Source organism: Podarcis liolepis (genome assembly GCF_965112155.1).
Source record: "Podarcis liolepis genome assembly, chromosome: 17".
NCBI classification, from domain to species: domain Eukaryota; kingdom Metazoa; phylum Chordata; class Lepidosauria; order Squamata; family Lacertidae; genus Podarcis; species Podarcis liolepis.
The window spans coordinates 1,876,550-1,898,257 of NC_139571.1; the positions used below are offsets into that span (position 1 = coordinate 1,876,550).

The window sequence follows — 21,708 nt, forward strand, 5'->3', positions numbered from 1 at the left end:
AAGGAGTACACCCCCCCCCGAGGGTGCCTTCCGGACAGCCTCCAAAATGCAACAACAGTAGAGTAGAAGTATTTAGGGCTGTATTTATAAAGGCTGCCAAGTCCGTGTGTGCTGGGCTTCCCAGGGAGGGGGGCAGGCAGGCAGGCAGGCAGGCTGGGGCGTCCGACGCCGCCTCCGCACCCGCTCGCTCCTCCTCGCAGGCTAAGCACACTTCCTTGTCGTTTATCATCGTCGTCACCCCTCTATTCTTGTGGTTTTATTCCGCCCTTCGTCCAGGAGGGGCGGCCCCAATTGCGCCCCCCCCCCCGCTTCCTTTTTCGCCTCCCGACAATCCTAAGAGGCAGCCGGGGAGACACAAGGGCGACCTGCGCAAGGCAGCCCGGAAAGCTCTGCGGGTGAGAAGCAAACGAGAACACGAGAGGCGTCCTCAGCCGCCATCTTGCACAGAAACGAGTCCACCATTTGTTTGCTTCCTCGTCTCTTATGACTCGGGTCCCAGAGAGCGGAAACGTCTTGTCCCTCCTCTCTTTCTACACGGAAGACCCAGCTAAACACCGGAAGCGGAAGTAGGGAAGGCCGTTCCTAGAGCGGAGGGGTCCGTCGCGTGGCGTCTTTTTTCACTCTCATGAAAATTCCTGCGCGCCCAGATGAAGCAAAGCCCCTTTCGCGCCTGACGTCATCGGCCAGGGACGAAAGCTTTTTTTTTAGTGCGCATGCTCTGTCTTTTCCAGCGGGCAAGGCGCGCCAGGGGCTGCCGTGATGCTCCGGCTCTGCGCGTCGCTGCCGCGTCGGGGCGTCGCTTGGCGGGTGAGGGAGCGGGGCGCGCGCGAGGGGGCTGCGGGGGCCTCCGAAAAGCCACTCAGGCGGGAGCGCGCCCAGGGGGCTGTAAATGAAATAAGGGTTGTGCTTGGCTGGACTTCAGCTGGCGCTGCTCTCAATATTTGGAGCCGGGGCCCCAACCGGAATAAAACATTGCGGGGGAGGCTGGCATGGGCCCAGGCCGGATTTTTTTGGCGGGGAGAACCTCAGTTAAGTATTTTTTATTGAACTAGGGGGGCATCTACCCCCCTTGGCTGCCCCCATGGGCCCTGGTAAGCCTCACGCCACATAATCACAAGACGCTGTGCCTGCACACCATTTGAATGGCAGTGCCATTAACTGGGGGGGGGGGCCTATGGAAACGAGGAAATAAAATTGAAGACGCTATTAATTTTTTTATTCATGGCAGCACGTACTACCATGGTTCAGAAGTAGAAGGCAGCATTGGAGAGGGCTGGTAGGGTTAAGCCAGAAGCCTTTGGGGTGTTTTGGAGAGATCTTATTGAATATATGAACAGGGCAAAGCTGCTACACTCCTTGACAGCCTCCACAGACATATGCAATAAGTGAAGACAGTATTATTTTTGTAGTTATATCAATATTTTAAGTATCCCCATTTTTCCTTCTTTTCAGCTCATTTCCTATCTTTGTATTTGTTCTGTGAAGCATAAGATACACTAGCCACTTACATTATTTATGTCTCTTGTGCATCAAAATGTGATTCACCATCCCCCATTATGTTTGCTTTATTGGTTTCTAAACTATGTGCAAAATTAACAGAGAGTACAGTGGTACCTCGCAAGACAAAAAACTCGCTAGACAAAAGGGGTTTTTGTTTTTTGAGCTGCTTCGCAAGACGATTTTCCCTATGGGCTTGCTTCGCAGGACGGAAACATCTTGCAAGTTTGTTTCCTTTTTCTTAACACCGTTAATACAGTTGCGACTTGACTTCGAGGAGCAACTCATAGAACGCGGTGTGGTAGCCTTTTGTGAGGTTTTTAAAGACTTTGGTGATTTTTGAAGCTTTTCCAAAACTTTCCCGACACCGTGCTTCGCAAGACGAAAAGAACCGCGGAACGAATTAATTTCGTCTTGCGAGGCACCACTGTATTTGAAAAAAAAAAAGTTAGTGTTGATCACCACATATCACAGCAGCAAGTTCATTATTTTTGTGTGAAAAGGGAGTTTCTTTGCCTTGTCTTGAATCTTACTTTTTATATTCAGTCAGTTGTTCTCAATACATGTGAATATAGCCACAGAGGGAACAAGAACAAGGTGAAGCCCTGTGCAGATGTATTTGCAGCTGTGTAAAGAAGTGCATAGTGCTGTCTTTTAGAATTTTCTGAGTCTTCACTTGATTGTACAGCACATCCACCTGCTATGCAAACCCAGTCCACTCCAGACCTGAGATACCCAAAGCATCCTTGATGTCTGTGGGGACTACTCATCAAAAGCATTTTCGGAGATCCAACATATGAGGCAGAGAGCGCTTTCATGACAGGGAGTGCTATCTTTTTTGCACTGTGCCACTAAAAGGAGTTTAGGGCAAAGTCATAACATTTTGACAGTATGGTGAGCACATGTATCGAAAAGCATCAATGTATTGCCACTCATTTTTATATACAGCATCACAAGTGAACTTTACAAAGCAACATAAGCAAAAGAAAAGGGGGGAAATAAGCAAAAATGTCAGGCCTCTGCCTCAGTGAGCATATATGTACATTTTAGTAGTGTGGGGAAATTGGGTGTATTAAAGAGAAAGGACGATGGTAAGGATAATGGGATTAATATGATAAAAAAAGTTATGCATTCCTTAGTTACAGCCTAATCCCTATGCATCAGTTTAGTGGAATAACACTGTGGTAAACATCTGCAAGTCTAGCCTTTTTCTGTATTTCATTAGGACTGTGAAGGTGCACAGTGAAAAGTACAGGGTTATCTCAAATGACCCCATGGGAAAACTGGATTTGGGGCTAAGTTGAGAGAGGTGGCACCAGGTTGGCATTCTGTCTAATGATCCAAGCATAAGCCATCTCCGTGATAAATGAGCAGCCATTTACAGGAGCTATCTTGATTGAGCTGTCGGTACCTTCAGATATCTTACTCCATTTTTATTTCTTCCCTTAGCCTTTGTGTACATTATCGAACCAGACAGGATTTCTAGGCAACCCTGGTGTTTCAGCTAGTGTGACGGATGTAGCTTCATTAAAAGGTAAGGCCTTTTCATGACTAGAACAGACTTGTTGCCTCTAGATGTTGTAGGGAACCCAGATTCCATCAGTCCTAGATTGCATGGCTAATTGTCAGGGGCAGTGAGAATTGTTGGCAGAACATTAGAACTTCCTCACTGGGGAATGGTTGTAATCCTTTACACACTTGAGAGTGAGTCCCATTGAACTCAGTGGAGCTTACTTCTGACGCGACATGTATAAACTTGTACTGTTAGTTATCAAGTGTGTTAGAAATGCCTGATCCATAACAGTGATGTGAGGTGGAAAACATTCCATTTTTAGAAATGCATCATTTAATACAAGTAATTAGCAGCATACTGAATGGATCTAATAGCAGTCAAAGATAAAATAAATATTGTCATTTTTTTTCACATGAGTACCCCTGGAAAGTACATGCATTTATGTATTCAGCTCTTTGAGCATGCTAGAGTTAATATGGTAACTGTCCTGAGTGCATTCACTTTTTAAATTTAAACAGTGTAAGGGAAATGCATGCTATACGTTGTTCAGCGTCTTTGTAAATGACTTGGATGAAGGAATTGAAGGGATGCTCATCAAATTTGCAAACAACACCAAAATGGAAAGGGTAGCAGAAGACAAAATCAGAATTCAAAATGATCTTAACAGATTGGAGAACTGGGTACAAACTAACAAAATGAATTTCAGTAGGGACAAATGTCAGGTTCTGCACTTAGGCAGCAAGAACCAGATGCACAAATATAGGATGGGGGAAACCTGGCTTACTAGCAGTACATGTTTCCAGTTACAGATAGGTAGCCATGTTGGTCTGCCATAGTCAAAATAAAAAAATTCCTTCCAGTAGCACCTTAAAGACCAACTAAGTTAGTTCTTGGTATGAGCTTTCGTGTGCATGCACACTTCTTCAGATACCTAACTAAGTTAACTAAGTTAGTTCTTGGTATGAGCTTTCGTGTGCATGCACACTTCTTCAGATACCTAACTAAGTTAACTAAGTTAGTTCTTGGTATGAGCTTTCGTGTGCATGCACACTTCTTCAGATACCTGAAGTATCTGAAGAAGTGTGCATGCACACGAAAGCTCATACCAAGAACTAACTTAGTTGGTCTTTAAGGTGCTACTGGAAGGAATTTTTTTATTTTAGCAGTACATGTGAAAAGGATCATGGGGTCTTGGTGGAGAACAAGCTTAACACGAGTCATCAGTGTGACGTAGTAGCAAAAAAAGCTACTGCTATTTTAAGCTGCATCAATAGTCCAGATCAAGGGAAGTAATAGTATCACTCTATTCTGACTTAGTCAGATCACACTTGGAATACTGTGTCCAAATCTGCACACCACAATTTAAGAAGGATGTTGACAAGCTGGAACATGTGCAGAGGAGGGCGACCAAGATGATCAAGGGTCTGGAAACTAAGCCTTATGAGGAGCGCTTGAAGGAGCTGGGTATGTTTAGCCTGGTGAAGAGGAGACTGAGAGAAGATATGATAGTCATCTTCATATATCTTAAGGGCTGTCACATGGGGGAGGGAGCAAGCTTGTTTTCTGCTCTGGAGCATAGATATCGAACAAATGGCTTCAAGTTGCAAGAAAGGAGATTCCAATTAAACATTCGGAAAAACTTTCTGTCAGTAAGGGCTGTTCAGCAGTGGAACAGACTCTCATGAGAGGTGGTAGACTCTCCTTCCTTGGAGATATTTAAACAGAGGTTGGATGGCCATCTGTCCTGGATGCTTGAGCTGAGATTCCTGCATTGCAGGGGGTTGGACTAGATGACCCTGGGGGTCCCTTCCAACTCTACAATTCTATCAAGTTGTCGTGTCTTAAAAATATTTACAATTATTTCAGTAAGAATAATTTCCAACTAAAGTTTTGAATTTAACTATAAAATTAAAATTGCATTGTATTTTATTGATTTCATTATTTAATCAAATGTTTCTGGCTATTGAAACTAACTTTTGTTGCACCCCGAAAGTAATATGGTGTGGTTTTATTTATTTTTTTACTAAATATGAGTCAAACATAAATAAGAACACCATCAATTTAGGGTAGTAGTTTTTTCTGATTCAAAATCTTCCAGTAAACAGATATCACTGCTACATACTATGATTAAGAATGGAATAAATTTTTGAAAGAGAATCAATCCCAACTGCGTGTGCACCTGTAGTTCTCAACCCACTGTTTCTGAGGAAGTTGGTGATTTCAGGCGATATCATTAGAGTAATCTGCAAGCAACAACTTTACAGGCTCTAAAATGCTTAAAATGTGGCTGACAAACTTGGAAGGGGTTGCCTACCTAAACATTTAGTGCAGATATCTAGAAGTTTGAAACAGTATTTTCAGTCCAGTTATGTCCTAAAAGAGATCTGATGAAAGCACCTAGCCATTTCAAATATTTTTCTAGTCATGGTTTGAAATAGAATCAATCTTAATACAGGCTTTTAAAGAGTCACGTGGCATTTCCGCTAGGCATACAATTAAGAAAGCATTTGTAAATTGGGTAAGATGTTACCTTTCTTCTTTGCAATAATGAGTCCCAAATAAATAAAACAGGAATGTGTGCATATGGCCTTGTAAAAATGTATATGGAGTGATGCTTTTGTGAATTTACTTTTAAGTTTCAAAGAAATTATTTCAGGCAAGATTGCAAGAAATCACACCTGCACATATCCCCCCCCCCTGCTTCCTTTTAGAAAAGTGTCCTCCCATCGTCTCCAGTGAGCCCCTCCTACGGAAATGCAGCATTGCCATCCCCAAACACCTGGCGCCTGCTCAGGCCTGGGTAGAGTCCCTGAAGCATTATGACGCCAGGAACGTGGGCTTGACAGATTTGCATCCTGATGTGTTTGCAGTAATGCCCCGGTAAGAGTTGATTACCAGTTACTAGACATTTGCAGAGATGGGCAGGAAGTGACCATCAGTCGTCAAAAAGTGGGTGTGGGGATTTCTCATAAAGCATTTCATGCATCAAGGAATGGTGGTGAAGGTTGGGGGTAGGTAACAGAAAAGAGATATGGAGTATGGGTTACGATACGTAAAAGGCTGATATGCAGATCTTAAGTTTCAGGAATCATATTCAGTTGAGCACCTGGCAATCCTATAGACCAGGCTGGGCCTGTCCATATGTTCCATAGGGATAAGATGCCTTGAATAGTTCCTGAAATTTGGCGCTGTCATTTCAGGAGTCTGGGCTTTTCAGTTTGTTTTTACAGGCAACTCCCAATTTGTGTGGGGGTTGCTTTTCAGGTCATTGCACTCTTGCATGAAATTGCATGAAATTGAAACACCCCTCTCTGCCCCTGCTCCTGTTCTGCCCTTTTAGTGACGTCTTTGATGATATTTCTGGGTCATTTCTGGGTTCGCCACTGTGCGCATGTGTGTGATTGCACACATATCAGTTGTGCCTAAAATGTGAGTTGCCTGTATTAGCTGAGCTGGTTAGGGAGCATTTAACACCAAAACAGAAGTTGAAATCTTACTTCCTCATGACTTTCCTAGGCCAGGTTTCATTGGTATCCTCCACCTCCAGCTGTATCTTTTCCCTTGGATAAAATGGAGGCTTCAGTTACTGTGGCAAAAGGGACTGGTGTAAAAATCTAGTGTTTAAATTCTGAACCATTTTAACCATACTGCTTTTCCATCATGACGATTACTGTGGCGCTGTCCCATTTCCCAGATCTCTTGCTAACTTGCTTCTTGTTGGTGTCTGTGTGTTTTCCTCTCAGCGTTGATATTCTACACACAGTGGCCATCTGGCAGAAGAACTTTAAGAGAATTGTAAGTATAGAAATTGGAAGATCAGGAGCTGGTGGGCAATATGGGGAAGAACATTGTTCAGTGGGAGTTTTTCAGGGAGAAATTTGGGGCAGATAATTTGCCAGGGAGAAAGGGGGCAAAATAATAGGCAGTGGTAAAGGGAGGGCCACTCTTTGCATAATGAAGTTAAAAGTCCAAAGTCAATTTGCTTATCTTGGGAAGACTCCTTAACATTTTGCCACATCCATGAATTCCACTAAGAAAGCAATTCTTTCTCAGCTTCAGCCCCCACCCCTTACCACCTTTGGGGACAACAATCTTACAAGGTTGTTGTAGGAATTACTGAGGTAAATTGTGCCCAGCACTTTGAGCATTCTGATCGTGTTTGGCCAGAGCAGCATACACCAGTCTCACCTCCCTTAATTTTCCAGAGTTATGCCAACACGAAGACTCGTGCGGAGATGAGTGGTGGCGGCAGAAAACCCTGGGCACAGAAGGGCAGCGGACGGGCCCGGCATGGCAGTATCCGGTCACCTTTGTGGCGTGGTGGTGCGTGATCTCTCTCTTCATCTCAAACCACTGTGCCATATGTCATCTCTGTAAGCCTTGGAGACACTAGTAGCTGTTCCATTTGTGGCTGGGATGCAGGTACCCAAACACTGTCCCTTCAGAAGGCTGCTAGTGTGCAGCCAAGATAATAACAACAACAACAACAACAACAACAATAATTTTTATTTATACCCCGCTCTCCCCAGCCAAGGCTGGGATTAGGGCGGCTAACAAGCAATAATAAAAACAAGTTCATAGAATCATAGAATCATAGAGTTGGAAGAGACCACAAGGGCCATCGAGTCCAACCCCCTGCCAAGCAGGAAACACCATCAGAGCACTCCTGACATATGGTTGTCAAGCCTCTGCTTAAAGACCTCCAAAGAAGGAGACTCCACCACACTCCTTGGCAGCAAATTCCACTGTCAAACAGCTCTTACTGTCAGGAAGTTCTTCCTAATGTTTAGGTGGAATCTTCTTTCTTGTAGTTTGGATCCATTGCTCCGTGTCCGCTTCTCTGGAGCAGCAGAAAACAACCTTTCTCCCTCCTCTATGTGACATCCTTTTATATATTTGAACATGGCTATCATATCACCCCTTAACCTCCTCTTCTCCAGGCTAAACATGCCCAGCTCCCTTAGCCATTCCTCATAAGGCATCGTTTCCAGGCCTTTGACCATTTTGGTTGCCCTCCTCTGGACACGTTCCAGTTTGTCAGTGCCCTTCTTGAACTGTGGTGCCCAGAACTGGACACAGTACTCCAGGTGAGGTCTGACCAGAGCAGAATACAGTGGCACTATTACTTCCCTTGATCTAGATGCTATACTCCTATTGATGCATCCCAGAATTGCATTGGCTTTTTTAGCTGCCGCGTCACACTGTTGGCTCATGTCAAGGTTGTGGTCAACCAAGACTCCTAGATCCTTTTCACATGTACTGCTCTCAAGCCAGGTGTCACCCATCTTGTATTTGTGCCTCTCATTTTTTTTGCCCAAGTGCAATACTTTACATTTCTCCCTGTTAAAGTTCATCTTGTTTGTTTTGGCCCAGTTCTCTAATCTGTCAAGGTCGTTTTGAAGTGTGATCCTGTCCTCTGGGGTGTTAGCCACCCCTCCCAGTTTGGTGTTATCTGCAAATTTGATCAGGGTGCCCTTGAGTCCATCATCCAAGTCGTTGATAAAGATGTTGAATAAGATCGGGCCCAAGACAGAACCCTGTGGCACCCCACTAGTCACTCTTCTCCAGGATGAAGAGGAACCATTGATGAGCACCCTTTGGGTTCGGTCAGTCAGCCAGTTACAAATCCACTGAGTGGTAGCATAGTCAAGACCGCATTTTACCAGCTTCTTTACAAGAATATCATGGGGCACCTTGTCAAATGCCTTGCTGAAATCAAGGTAGGCTACATCCACTGCGTTCCCTTCATCTACCAGGCTTGTAATTCTGTCAAAAAATGAGATCAGGTTAGTGTGACATGACTTATTTTTCAGAAATCCATGCTGACTATTGGTGATCACAGCATTCCTTTCTAGGTGCTCACAGACTGTTTGCTTAATGATCTGCTCCAGAATCTTCCCTGGTATTGATGTCAGACTGACTGGGCGGTAATTATTTGGGTCCTCTCTTTTCCCCTTTTTGAAAATAGGGACAACATTTGCCCTCCTCCAGTCTGCCGGGACTTCGCCTGTTCTCCAGGAATTCTCAAAGATGACTGCCAGTGGTTCTGAGATCACATCTGCCAGTTCTTTTAATACTCTTGGATGCAGTTCATCTGGTCCTGGAGACTTGAATACATCTAAACTAGCCAAGTATTCTTGTACTATCTCCTTAGTTATTCTGGGCTGTGTTTCCTCTGCTGAATCATTTGCTCCAAATTCTTCAGGTCGGGCATTGTTTTCTTTATCGGAGAAGACTGAGGCAAAGAAGGCATTGAGGAGTTCAGCCCTTTCTGTGTCCCCTGTTTGCATTTCACCATCTTCTCCTCTGAGTGACCCCACTGTTTCTTTGTTCTTCCTTTTGCTACGGACATACCCATAAAAGCCTTTTTTGTTGCTTTTAACCTCTCTAGCAAGCCTGAGTTCATTCTGTGCTTTAGCTTTTCTGGCTTTGTGTCTACATGTGCTGGCTATTTGTTTGAATTCCTCTTTGGTGGTTTCCCCCCTTTTCCATTTTTTGTACACATCCTTTTTTAATCTTAACTCAGTTGAAAGTTCTTTAGATAGCCACCCTGGCTTCTTTAGGCACCTTCCATGTTTCCGTCTCATAGGTATTGCCTGATGTTGTGCTTTTACTATCTCCCTCTTAACAAACTCTCAGCCATCATGAACTCCCTTTCCTTTTAGTATTACTGTCCATGGGATCTCACCCAGCACTTCCCTAAGTTTTATGAAGTCGGCTTTCTTAAAGTCAAGAAATTGAGTCCTAGTATGCTTGGCTGCTCCTTTCCGCTGTATAGTAAACTTCAGAAGAGCATGATCACTTGCGCCTAATGATCCTTCCACTTCTACCCCACTAACCAGGTCATCAACATTGGTTAGGACCAGATCTAAAATGGCTGTTCCTCTTGTTGCTTCTCCCACTTTCTGGACAATGAAGTTGTCTGCAAGGCCAGTGAGGAATCTGTTTGACATTATGCTCTTGGCTGAGTTTGACATCCAACAAATTGGATGTCCCCCATTACTACTATCTCCCTTCCTTTTGCATGCTTGGCCATCTGTTCCAGGAAGGCATCATCTATGTCCTCTATAGTAAACTCTGACAATGAGGTCTCTGTTATTCTTCTCTCCCTTAATTTTTTTTTTAATAATAATGTTTATTGAAGTTTCACAAACAATAAAAAATTCCAAAATTTAAACATAAGAAAAACTGCAAAAATATAAAAATACAAAAACAAAAAACATAAAAAGTACACAATAGAAAACAGTTAACAAAAAGAGGGAAGAAAAAAGAAAAAATAAGAACAAAAAGAAAAGCCAAAAGGCAAAACAGAAAATAGATTAGTATTTTCAAATCTTATACTTCATTTACTAGTTTCTTGACCTCCTCACACCTCCCATTTTGTATTCCAGTTCAGATATTAAATTCAGCAAATCCTTACCCTCTAACATTTATCCTCACTCAAGATATTAACCTATTATAAATATCAATTTTCCAATTATCAATCCCTATTTACATTTTCTTAGAAATATTTTTACCAATACCACTTAATTTCCATCAGACATCGTTTTAACATTCCTTATTTCCCATGCTTTGCGCATTAGTGTACAGACATTGAAGTCCATTAATCATTCCCCCGTGTCTCTTATTTAAGGATTTTTTCCTCCCACCACTAGGTCAGCGTGCTGTTTGCTCCATTTGGTCTATGACATTTGGATGATCATCTTCATTAATTGATAGACTCCTACCTTCAGGAGCACTGTCTCCCTCCCCCACATTAGTCAGTTTAAAGCTCTCCTGATGAGGTTTCTGAGATTTTTGGCAAAAACATTCCTCCCAACCGTTGTGAGGTGCAGCCCATCACTTGCCAGAAGTCCATCTTCAAGAAACTGCAGTCCGTGATCTAAGAATCCAAACCGTTCCTGTTTACACCATTTGCGAAGCCAGCTGTTCACTTCCACTATTTTTCCCTCTCTCCCTGGGCCACGTCGTTCAACTGGGAGGACAGATGAGATGACAATTTGTGCATTTAATTGCTTCAATTTCCTGCCGAGAGCCTCGTACAGTGGTGCCTCGCAAGACGAAATTAATTCGTTCCGCAAGTCTCTTCGTCTTGCGGTTTTTTCGTCTTGCGATGCACGGTTTCCCATAGGAATGCATTGAAAATCAATTAATGCGTTCCTAGGGAAACCGCCTTCAGACCAGGTCCGGGGACAGTCTGTCCCCGGACCTCTTCTGAAGGCTGGGGGGGAACAAGGGCTTTTCTTCCCACCCCCAGCATTTTAAAAAACCCCGGGACAGCGGAGGACTTCTCCGCTGTCCGGGCGATCTTAAAATGCTGGCGGGCGGCATTTTAAAATCGCCCCGGACAGCGGAGGACTTCTCTGCTGTCCGGGGCGATTTAAAAGCCCCTGGGAAGGCAGGCAGGGGGGGGGTCTTTGCCCCCCGCCAGCCTTCAGAAGAGGTCCTGGACCTCTTCTGAAGGCGGGCGGGGGGCGAAAGTCTTTGCTCCCCCCCCGCCTGCCTTCAAAAGGTGTCCCAGCGGCGGCGGGAGGTGTCCCCTGCCCCCCGCCCGGCTTCGGAGCACCGGGAGAAGCGATCTCCCCGCAGCCCCTTGCTTCAAAAGACGTCCGGGGGCAGCGGGGAAGAAGCGCTTCGCTTCCCGCTGCCCCCGGACCTCTTTTGAAGCAAGGGGCTGCGGGGAGATCGCAATCTCCCCGCAGCCCCTTGCTTCAAAAGAGAAGACCTGCTGTCCCCGGGGCAAGCTTCGTTTTGCGAAGCAAGCCCATAGGGAAATTCGTCTTGCGAGGCAACTCGAAAATGAAAAAACCTTTCGTTTTGCGAGTTTTTCGTCTCGCGAGGCGTTCGTCTTGCGGGGTACCACTGTAGTCTCTTTTGATCTTCTGAAGGCTATTGCTTGCAGTGTCATTGGTTCCCACATGAACCAAGAGGAAGGGGTATTTGTCAGTGGGTTTTATGATTCCTTGCAGTCGTTCAGTTACATCTTGGATCTTAGCCCCGGGGAGACAGCACACTTCCCGAGACATCTTGTCAGGCCCACAGATCACTGCTTCTGTTCCCCTCAGTAGGGAATCCCCTATCACCACTACACGCCTCCTCTTAGGTTTGGTCGGGGTTCTTCCGTGAGCTGTCCGTTCCAAGGTCGCCTGCACATTCCCTGAGGACTGACTTTGCTGCTCGTCTTCATATACCTGATCGACTGTAATGAGGGAGAGATCCTCAAATGGAGTCTGTTCTTTGTCTTCCATGCTAGGGGAGAGGACTTCAAAGCAATTGTGTATTTCTAAACAATCAGAGCGAACCCTGGGCCTCCTACTTCTTTGAGTCACGTTTCTCCATATATCTGGCACCTGTGTTGGTGAACTAGCCTCCTTCTCAGGGGTGTCCCCTGTCTCCTCCTTGATGGAGATGGTGTTCTCTGTTGCTTCCAAGAAGAGCTCCAGCTCTCTAATTCTTTGGAGCGTAGCTACACGTTCCTCCAGTTGCTGGACTTTGTCTTCTAAGAGGGCAATCAACATACAATTGCTGCAGGTAAAGGTGCCTGCAACCTTTGGCAAGATGGCAAACATTGCGCAGGAACCGCAGGCGACTGCAGCTGTTCCCTCACCCTCCATCTTGAAAACGTGTCGTTGGGGGTGTCTACAGTGGTCCTCCATCTTAAAAAGCGTGAAGACAGGACAAATAACCCCGCCAAAAAACCTAGGTCTCCCCCAACAAATGTTTGAGACTAGCTCCCCTAAATCTAAAAGATGGATCAAACTGCGCGCGCGGCCAGGCGTGCACCGCTGCCCTGCAATCTGATAAGCTCCTCCCACAGCTAATCACCTGACTCAACAGAAACCCTGCCCCCTCTGACCTTTGCACAGGGAGAGCAGCTAATCAGCCACAAAGAAACACACACACACAAGAAAACCCTTTTGCTCCTCCTTCAGCTGCTGCCCTGCAAGCTCTCAAGTTGAATGAATACAACTGAAAAACAAGATTAAAATACAACATTAAAATATTGAAACATTAAAATATTAAAATGCAGCCTCATCACAGGAGGAGAAAGGAAAAAGGAAAAAGAAAGAGGGGGAGGGGATCAAATTGGCTCCAAGTCAAAGGCCAGGCAGAAGAACTCTGTCTTACAGGCCCTGCGGAAAGAAATCAGATCCTGCAGGGCCCTGGTCTCATAAGGCAGAGCGTTCCACCAGGCCGGTGCCAGTGTTGAAAAGGCCTGGCTCTGGTTGAAGCTAATCTAACTTCCTTAGGGCCTGGGACCACTAGGGTGTTGCTATTTATGGACCTTGAGGCTCTCCGTGGAGCAGACTGGGAGAGGCGGTCCCGTAGGTACAAGGGTCCTAGGCCGTGAAGGGCTTTAAAGGTCAAAACCAGCACCTTAAATCTGACCCTGTACTCCACTGGGAGCCAGTGCAGCTGGAAAAGCACTGGGTGAATTTGCTCCCATGGCAGAGACCATGTGAGGAGCCTCGCTGCAGCATTCTGCACCCGCTGGAGTTTCTGAGACAGCTTCAAGGGCAGCCCCGCGTAGAGTGAATTACAGTAGTCAAGCCTGGAGGTGACCGTCACATGGATCACTGTGGCCAGGTCGGGGCCGGAAAGGTAAGGGACCAACTGCTTGATGCGGTGAAAGTGGAAAAATGTCACCTTGGCTGTTGCTGTAACCTGCGCCTCCATGGAAAGGGAGGCGTCAAGGATTACACCCAAACTCTTAACGGAAGGCAATGGCACTAATTGGGCCCCCGCAAGAGAAGGGAGTTGGTCCCTCATCCCCATGCCATCCCGACCCAGCCATAGCACCGCTGTCTTTGAAGGATTTAGTTTCAATCGGCTCCCACGAAACCATCCAGCCACCAAGCTTCCAAGCATCTGGTCAGTGTGTCCGGGGCCGAGTCGGTGTGGCCATCCATCAGCAGATAGAGCTGAGTGTCATCAGCATATTGGTGACAGCCCAGCCCAAAGCTCTAGACAATCTGGGCAAGGGGGCACATAAAGATGTTAAAAAGCACCGGGGAGAGGATTGCGGCCTATGGCACTCCACACACCAAGGAGTGGCGCGATGACATTTCCCTCCCTAGTGCCACCCTCTGTCCCCCGAACAGAGATAAAAGAGCACAGCCATTTATGGGCTATGCCCTGTATCCCCACGTCGGCGAGGCAGTGGTCCAGAAGATCATGATCGACCATGTCAAAGGCTGCTGACAAATCTAAAAGGATCAGCAGTCCTGACCCGCCTCAATCCACTTGTCTACAGAGATCATCTGTTAGGGCAACCAGAGCCGTCTCGGTTCCGAAACCAGGACGGAACCCGGACTGAAATGTATCTAAAGCCGATGTTTCCTCCAGAAACCTACCAAGCTGTTCAGCAACCGCTCTCTCAGTTACCTTACCCAGATATGGAAGATTTGAAACTGGGCGGTAATTGGATAGGTCTAAAGGATCTAGTGTTCTTTAAGAGCGGACACACCACTGCTTCCTTCAGTTCCCCTGGGAATGTCCCCGTGCCAAGGGACAAATTGATAATTTCAACCAGGGGGGTCCGCGCAGCATCTGGACACGTCCTAATCAGCCAAGACGGGCACGGATTGAGGAGGCAGGTGGTGGGCCTACCAACTTAGAGGAATCTATCCACATCAGCAGGGAGTATCCGATCGAAATGGTCCAACACTGGACCCGAAGTCAGTTGAGGGGCCTCCAGTTTAGTCACTGTATCTAAATTAGCAGGGAGGTCACGGCGGAGCAACAGGACTTTCTCTGCAAAAAAGCTCACGAATGCCTCACAGCTGTGGGTCGAATCTGGGCTTAAATTTGGTTGTCCTCCTAATTATTCTAAAAAGTTGTGCCGGGCGAGAGCTAGCGGATGCAATGGAAGCTGCGAAGTAAGATTTCTTAGCAGCTTTCATAGCCATCTCATAGGCTTTCATAAGTGTCCTATAAGATGTTCTTGAGGCTCCGTCACGAGTCCATCGCCATATTCGCTCTAGCCATCTGAGATCCTGCTTCATTTTCCGGAGCTCCTCAGTAAACCAAGGAGCCCGGTTTCGACGGGGTCGCAGAGGGTGCTTAGGCGCGATCTCATCGATGGCTGCCAAGAGCCGGTTATTCCAGTCCTCAACAAGGTCATCTAATGAGTCGCCAGGAGGAGCAGGGTCCCGCAAGGCCTGACGGAATCTATCAGGATCCAACAGCCTTCGCAGGTGAGCCCAAATAGGCTCGCCACCCAAGCAGGGGAGGAGCGGGAAGTCAGTCTTGGCTTTCAGAGTGTAGTGATCAGACCATGGCACTTCCACAGGGGGGAGCATGATCGCATCTATGCCAGCCCCAAAGATCAGATCCAGCGTGTGGCCTGCTTGATGAGTGGGGCCCAAAACAAACTGGGAGAGCCCTAGTGTTGTCATGGAAGTCACTAGGTCCAGAGCCTGTGAAGAGGGAGCGGCATCGGCATGGACGTTGAAATCTCCCAAAACCAGTAGGCTTGGGAACCCCAAGGCCCAGCCTGCCGCCACCTCCAGCAGGTCTGACAGGGTGGCTGCCGGTGCACTAGGTGGTCGGTACACCAGCCAGACAGCCAAGCTCTCCTTGGTGCCCCACACAACAGATTCAATGCCGGAGATCACCAGTGCTGGCAGAGTTCTGAAAGAGCAATCCTCCCGGATTAACAATGCTACTCCTCCCCCCCCCCCCCGACCCACAGTCCGCGATTGATGGAGGACAGAGAAACCTGGGGGTGTTATCTCATGTAGGGAGACTACTTCGCCTTCCTGTACCCAGGTCTCTGTCACGCAAGCCAGGACAATCCCCTGCGAGACAAAAAAGTCACGCATGTTGGCGGTTTTGCTACCTATGGACCTGGCATTGCACAGCACCAATGACGGAGGTGGGTAATCCCTGCTCGCCCTACCCTCGTCTCTTGGGATGGGGCGTAGATTGGAAGGGGTTCAAGGATCATTGCATCTCAAAACCCTTCGCCGATAGTGATATCTAGCCCCACCGCCATTCCTCCCTAGCCCTTCAATAGTGGAAATCCCAGACCCTATACTAGCCTCCCCAATAGAGGGGTAACACCCTCACTAACAAGTCATCCCTGGGCCAGGACTCCTGGGTCAAAATGGTATGGGGAAGAGGTGAAGTTTTGATAGGGTAAGTATCCCTAGAAGATAAAACCCAACGAACCGCACTCCAAGCGGGGGGGGGGCAGTCCCATGGTGTTTCATTAACTGTCAATCCCCCTCTCCCTCCTGGATTGATTGGATGATGCGTTTATTCCCACTAACGTCCCATAGACTTCTCTGGCTCTTGCTTTTAGGTGGTGTTGCCTGTGGCCCTCGTGGTCCCACCAGCTACTACTACATGATCCCCATGAAAATGCGTGTCCTGGGACTCAAGGTGGCATTGACAACCAAACTGGCACAGGTATCACACAGCCACAATTCTTTGTGCATTCAAAGAGTTAATATGCTGTGACTGGTCAAAGGGTTGGCTCATGGTTAGTTTTTTAAGGTCTGGAACTGGACTCCGTAGTTATGTTTGTATATCTCTGTCTAGCAATAGTCATATTACTTAGTATTTATGTAGTACTTACAGGGTTTCCAAACAACATCATCATAGTATATCCTACAGCAGTCCTGTAACATAGGGAATCTGAAGAACCCATTAGGTCTGTCCACCTGTTGCAGTGAGGGTGCAGGTTGCTTGCAGTCCTTTGCAGATGCAATTGGGGTCACAGTAACCCATTTTTTTGCACAGAATAATAACAGTCATGAAGAGGAACAGTTGGGTTGCAAGGATTTCTAACTAGGGAACAAATCAGGTTTGTAAAAGCACTTCATTAACCTGTGGGGGTACTATTGATCCCTGATAGTAGTGAGGCTAATGAAAGTGAATGATTTGTTACTTTGGAAATAGAGAAATATTGTGCTTTTTACCCTCTATGCGCCTTTCTCCTAACATAACAGAACAAGCAGGTTCTGACTAGACACTAAGAAGATCAAAATAATTTAAATAGCATTTCTGAGGTCATTTTAAGCCCTACTACCTTAATTGCATTGGTTCCCCCTTTTATTTTTTCATTCATTCCAATGAGTAGAATTAACTAAATTCTGTAAAAAATAAAAACATAAATTTTTAGGACCCATCATAACCCTGCAATGGCAGCTCTCACCTTGTTATGGTTGAGGAATACCTGGAGCATGAAGTTGGGAAAGACTGGCACACATATATATATATATATATATATATATATATAAAATAAAATAAAATAAAATAAAATAGTGTTGCCATGTTATATTTGGCCCTACCTGTTTACATGTGGCTAAAGAAACCCCTGGCTATATGTGGAATGCTCTCTGCTTAATGCACATTTATTTTAATTAGTCCATAATCACAGAGGAGATGTGTGGAAATTTGATTACTTAATTCAGAATCCTTCCAAAAAGCATCCCATGTGCTGGCAAGAAAATATGATGGTCTGTGGAGAAAAGCAGTCGGGGGCCTCAGTATTGCAGTGTTTAAAAACCAGTGACCTGACCTGGTATTCCTGGCTCTGGCAGCCTCTCCCCACATTGCCCATGTGAAGCCTGCATGCTGTGCTCTTGCCCTTTTTGTGTGCTCCCATTTCCAAGAGTGGCAAGCTGCTGTGGCTTCCCTCCCTGCCAGTGATTGACGGTCAGCCTTCTGTCTCCATGCTTGCTCTTGTGAGCTGCTGCTGCTGCTGTTGAGAACTTCAGTCTGAGTTTGGGTTTTTTGTCTTTTTAAATAGAACCCTTCCCCTTGCCGCTGCTTTTACTGACAAACAAAAAGGCCTATAGGCTAAGGCACCCCTGCTCATCTGCTGCAGCAGAAAAATTCTCTCTCCCCTACAAAGGGCTGCCTGAGTTGGCAGCTGTTATTGTTGCTGCTTTGTAGTTGTTGCTAATGTTTTATACAGAGTGGTCAATGTGCATGTAGCCTTACTGACTAGCATAAGCAGAAATGACAGATCCCTGCAAGTGAGGTCCCATGTAACTGGGCTTTGTTCTAGTTCAGAATGAATAATTTGAAGGGTTAAGCCAAAGGATTTGAGGAAAGCTTTGCTTCTGCTGTCTTTTCCTTGAGTCAGACCACTGGTCCATCAAGTTGCTTTTTGTCTACTCAAAGTGGCAGTAGCTCTGCACAACTCACGCAGTGTTTCTTCCAGCTCTGACATCCTTTTAACAGGGTGGGGAAGGGGGTGTGAACCTGCAGCCTTCTGCATGCAAGGCATGTGCTCTGTCACTGAGCTACAAACACTTGTTTGGGATTTTCAGGAAAGGCTTTTGTGACACCTCACAGGTGCCCTGGAAGAGACCTGCAGACATAAGAAACACCATGGGAGGAGTAGCTTAGCAGGCCGGCTTCTGTTCATTTCCTTCGACTCTTTTCTTCTCTCTTTCCCTGCAGGATAATCTGCATGTTGTAGACTCTCTAGATATGCCAACTTCCGACCCACAGTATCTGATGGACCTGGCTCGCTACAGACACTGGGGAGAATCAGTGCTGGTTGTCGATGTGTGAGTTTTGCTTCTTCAGGTTCTGTTTGGGGGGGAGGTGGCTGAGGATACAGCCTGTCACTGGGGTCAGAGCTTTAGAGACACTCATGTGGTTTTGGAGGATGTTGGTTTGACCAAAGGTTGCTGCTGTCTTGAGCCACGGGAACACTTTCAGAAATGGCCCAAGTGTTTGTAACAACTTTTATCCAGGCCATTGGTTTTCAAACTGAGGAACCCTAGAGTTCGGCAGAACCTTATTCAGGGTCCAGAATAAAAAGATCAGTAGTGTCCCAACAATTTGCTTTGAAGTACCCACCACTACTGATCTCTTGAACTGTGCAGTCACATTCAGTGTTTGGTTCACGCAGGGTGAGAGTAAGATCCATCAGGCCCGGCCCCTGGGAACCTGCTTTGTTCTCTAAAGTATGCCTTGGGATGCTCCGTGGTGCATTCCAGTGACCGTGAGGTTGAGATGGAGAAGGTTTCCAACCAAGGTGGAAGATGGTTTTTTGGTCATGTAAAACAAGAAAAATAGCATTGGCTTCAGTCATGTGACTGGGTACTGGAGCTTTATGGATTTAGGTAGCTTTTATGTGTCAGAATGTGTCTCTACATAAAATGGCTCAAGTTTCAACCATGTCCCTTGTGATTTCATCCAAGTTTGAAATGCCCTTCATCATAAATGTTGCACGCTTGTTTAGGTGTGCAAGAACATATCTCTTATAAAGGTTGGAAATTAGGCACTTTGATTGTTGTTGTTGTTGTTTAGTTGTATCCGACTTTTTGTGACCCATGGACCAGAGCACCCCTGTCTTCCACTGCCTCTTGCAGTTTGGTCAAACTCATGTTAGGCACTTTTTTATTTGGGCACAATTACCTTAAGTTGAGTGGGATGCTGGTGGCGCTGTGGTCTAAACCACAGAGCCTAGGGCTTGCCAATCGGAAGGTCAGCAGTTCGAATCCCCGCGACAGGGTGAGCTCCCGTTGCTCGGTCCCTGCTTCTGCCAACCTAGCAGTTCAAAAGCACGTCAAAGTGCAAGTAGATAAATAGGTACCGCTCCGGCAGGAAGGTAAACAGTGTTTCCTTGCACTGCTCTGGTTCGCCAGAAGCGGCTTAGTCATGCTGGCCACATGACCCGGAAGGTGCAAGATGAGTGCCGCAACCCCAGAGTCGTTTGCAACGACCTAACAGTCGGGGTCCCTTTACCTTTACCTTAAACTGCTGTGTTAACAGTAGAGGGCCCTGAAACCTGAAGCCCTCGTTGAAGTCCATTTGTTGGGCTTGTTTTTCATTGTGCCTCTGGGTTGGATACAGAGTATTCTTCTTCTTCTTCTTTATAATAAGTTTTTATTGTTAAAATAGTTCATCATTAATACACATATATTACAGATATACAAACATACATTTCATACGATCCTTAAAAGTGTTCAAACATACTTACACTCAATCCCACAAATAATTCCTATACAGAGTATTCTTCTGACCAAAATTCATGCAAACCACTTTCATATTGAAACAGCAGAGAGACTTGCAATGCCTTAAGCAGCCTTTCCCAAGCTGGTGCCCTCCAGATGATGTTGGACTCCAACTCCCACCAGCCCCAGGCAGCATAAGCATAGTCAGGGATGATGGGAATTGGAGTCCATAATATCCAGAGGGCAGCCGTTTGGCAAAGGTTGCCTTACAGACTGACTTAAAGACTTAACAGATTTATTGTCTGCAAAGTGCGCTTTAGCCTGCAACAGCTATAAGACATTAATTTCTTAAGGCACTATAGCAATATTTTCTATTTTGTGGCAACACAATTTCATGGCAAACATTTTGGAACAGTTGTAATCTTGGTGAGGCTTCCGAACCAGAGCGACTCTTCAAGCCCCTTTTGCTAATCAAGTTTTTGAGCAATGAGCCTCTAGTGCAGACTCCAGCAGGGACAGGAGATAGGTACGGAGGGAGGCAAATGAGGACCCCCCCCCTCCCGGTCACTGCATACTGCCCAGCCAAAATGTAAAGGGCAATGACTAGTATTTTGTACCCAACAAATCCTGGACCTGAACCTGCAAAACATATATAATTTTCCCTTTCTGGCTTCCAGCAATGACTTACCTGAGAACATCAAAGCTGCAACAAGAGGCCTTAAAACCATCACAGTCCTGCCAGCCGTAGGTGAGTGGGGTTGGGGAGAGTGGGCAGGGCCTCCTGCAGAATGACTCACTGCATACTTAGTCTGGGTGGAGTAGGATGCTTGGACAGTTGCCGGCAAGCATCCCACCCAGTCTCTAATTCTTCATACAGCACAGCAGTTTCAATGCACAAAACATCTATCCATATCTGTCTATTGATATTATTTACTTCGTCCTTTACTGCTTATGACTATTGGTCATTACACTGTAGTTTTAACAAGAAACAAAGTATAGTAAAGTGCGTGCACACACAGGACAAAGGCATATTCTTAAGCAAGTTCTTAAGTTAATTGGTCAGCTTTATAGTTAACAGTCTGAGGATATTTACTATGACTTGTGCTAACATTGACAGTGAATAATGTCATTCTACATGCAGCCAATATATCCATATCTGACTGTAGAGCACCAATGACTGCATAACAAGGCCAGTCAAATGCAATAAATAAAAAGAAAAACACTCGAGGCTGTCGACCTGGAGATCCTGGGAATGGAACCTCAGATCTTCTGGATGGACTGCCCCCCTCTTCCTGTCTCCTGCATCCAAGCTAGTCTTCTTGTCATGTCTTGCCATTGCTACCCTTCCGCTCTTTGGGGCCAGGTCTCACTACAGATACAGCCTGACTCCTGTGTCTTTTTTCCTCACAGGTCTCAATGTGCACAGTATGCTGAAGTACGAGACCCTTGTGCTGACCCTGGATGCAGTTGCCTTCCTGGAAGAGAAGCTGCTGTGGCATGACTCGCGATACAGGCTGCTCTACCCTTTGCAGTTGCCCTATAGCGACTTCCCATAACCTTTATGGCGAAGGTGGACTGAACAGCCTTGAGCTGGACACCTCTCACTCCTTGCATCCTTGGAAGAGTTTCCCCCCACCTAACATGAACATTAAAGCTAACTTGTCTTCCCAAGTTGCAGCCTGCCTTTATCTTGAGACATAGTTCCTCTTTCAAAAATCTTTAATTTTTTTTTAAACAGTTGATTTTTGGTGCTTACTGTTGAATTTGCACAAGTGA

At 46.0% G+C, this 21,708-nt stretch overlaps 1 protein-coding gene across 2 annotated transcripts; it reads left to right on the forward strand.

Moving 5' to 3' along the window:
• Positions 1-582: 582 nt before the first annotated feature.
• MRPL4 (mitochondrial ribosomal protein L4) lies at positions 583-21,603 on the forward strand. 2 transcript variants are annotated; one of them, XM_083482645.1, is made up of 9 exons: positions 583-807; positions 2,947-3,031; positions 5,722-5,890; positions 6,754-6,805; positions 7,216-7,333; positions 16,317-16,423; positions 18,428-18,537; positions 20,610-20,680; positions 21,343-21,603. In XM_083482645.1, the coding sequence occupies exons 1-9, from the start codon at positions 760-762 to the stop codon at positions 21,486-21,488; spliced, it is 906 nt and encodes a 301-aa protein (XP_083338771.1). In that variant the 5' UTR covers positions 583-759; the 3' UTR covers positions 21,489-21,603. The 2 variants fall into 2 exon arrangements, with proteins under 2 accessions (XP_083338771.1, XP_083338772.1); XM_083482646.1 differs by lacking the exon at positions 583-807 and adding an exon at positions 975-1,028.
• Positions 21,604-21,708: the final 105 nt, after the last annotated feature.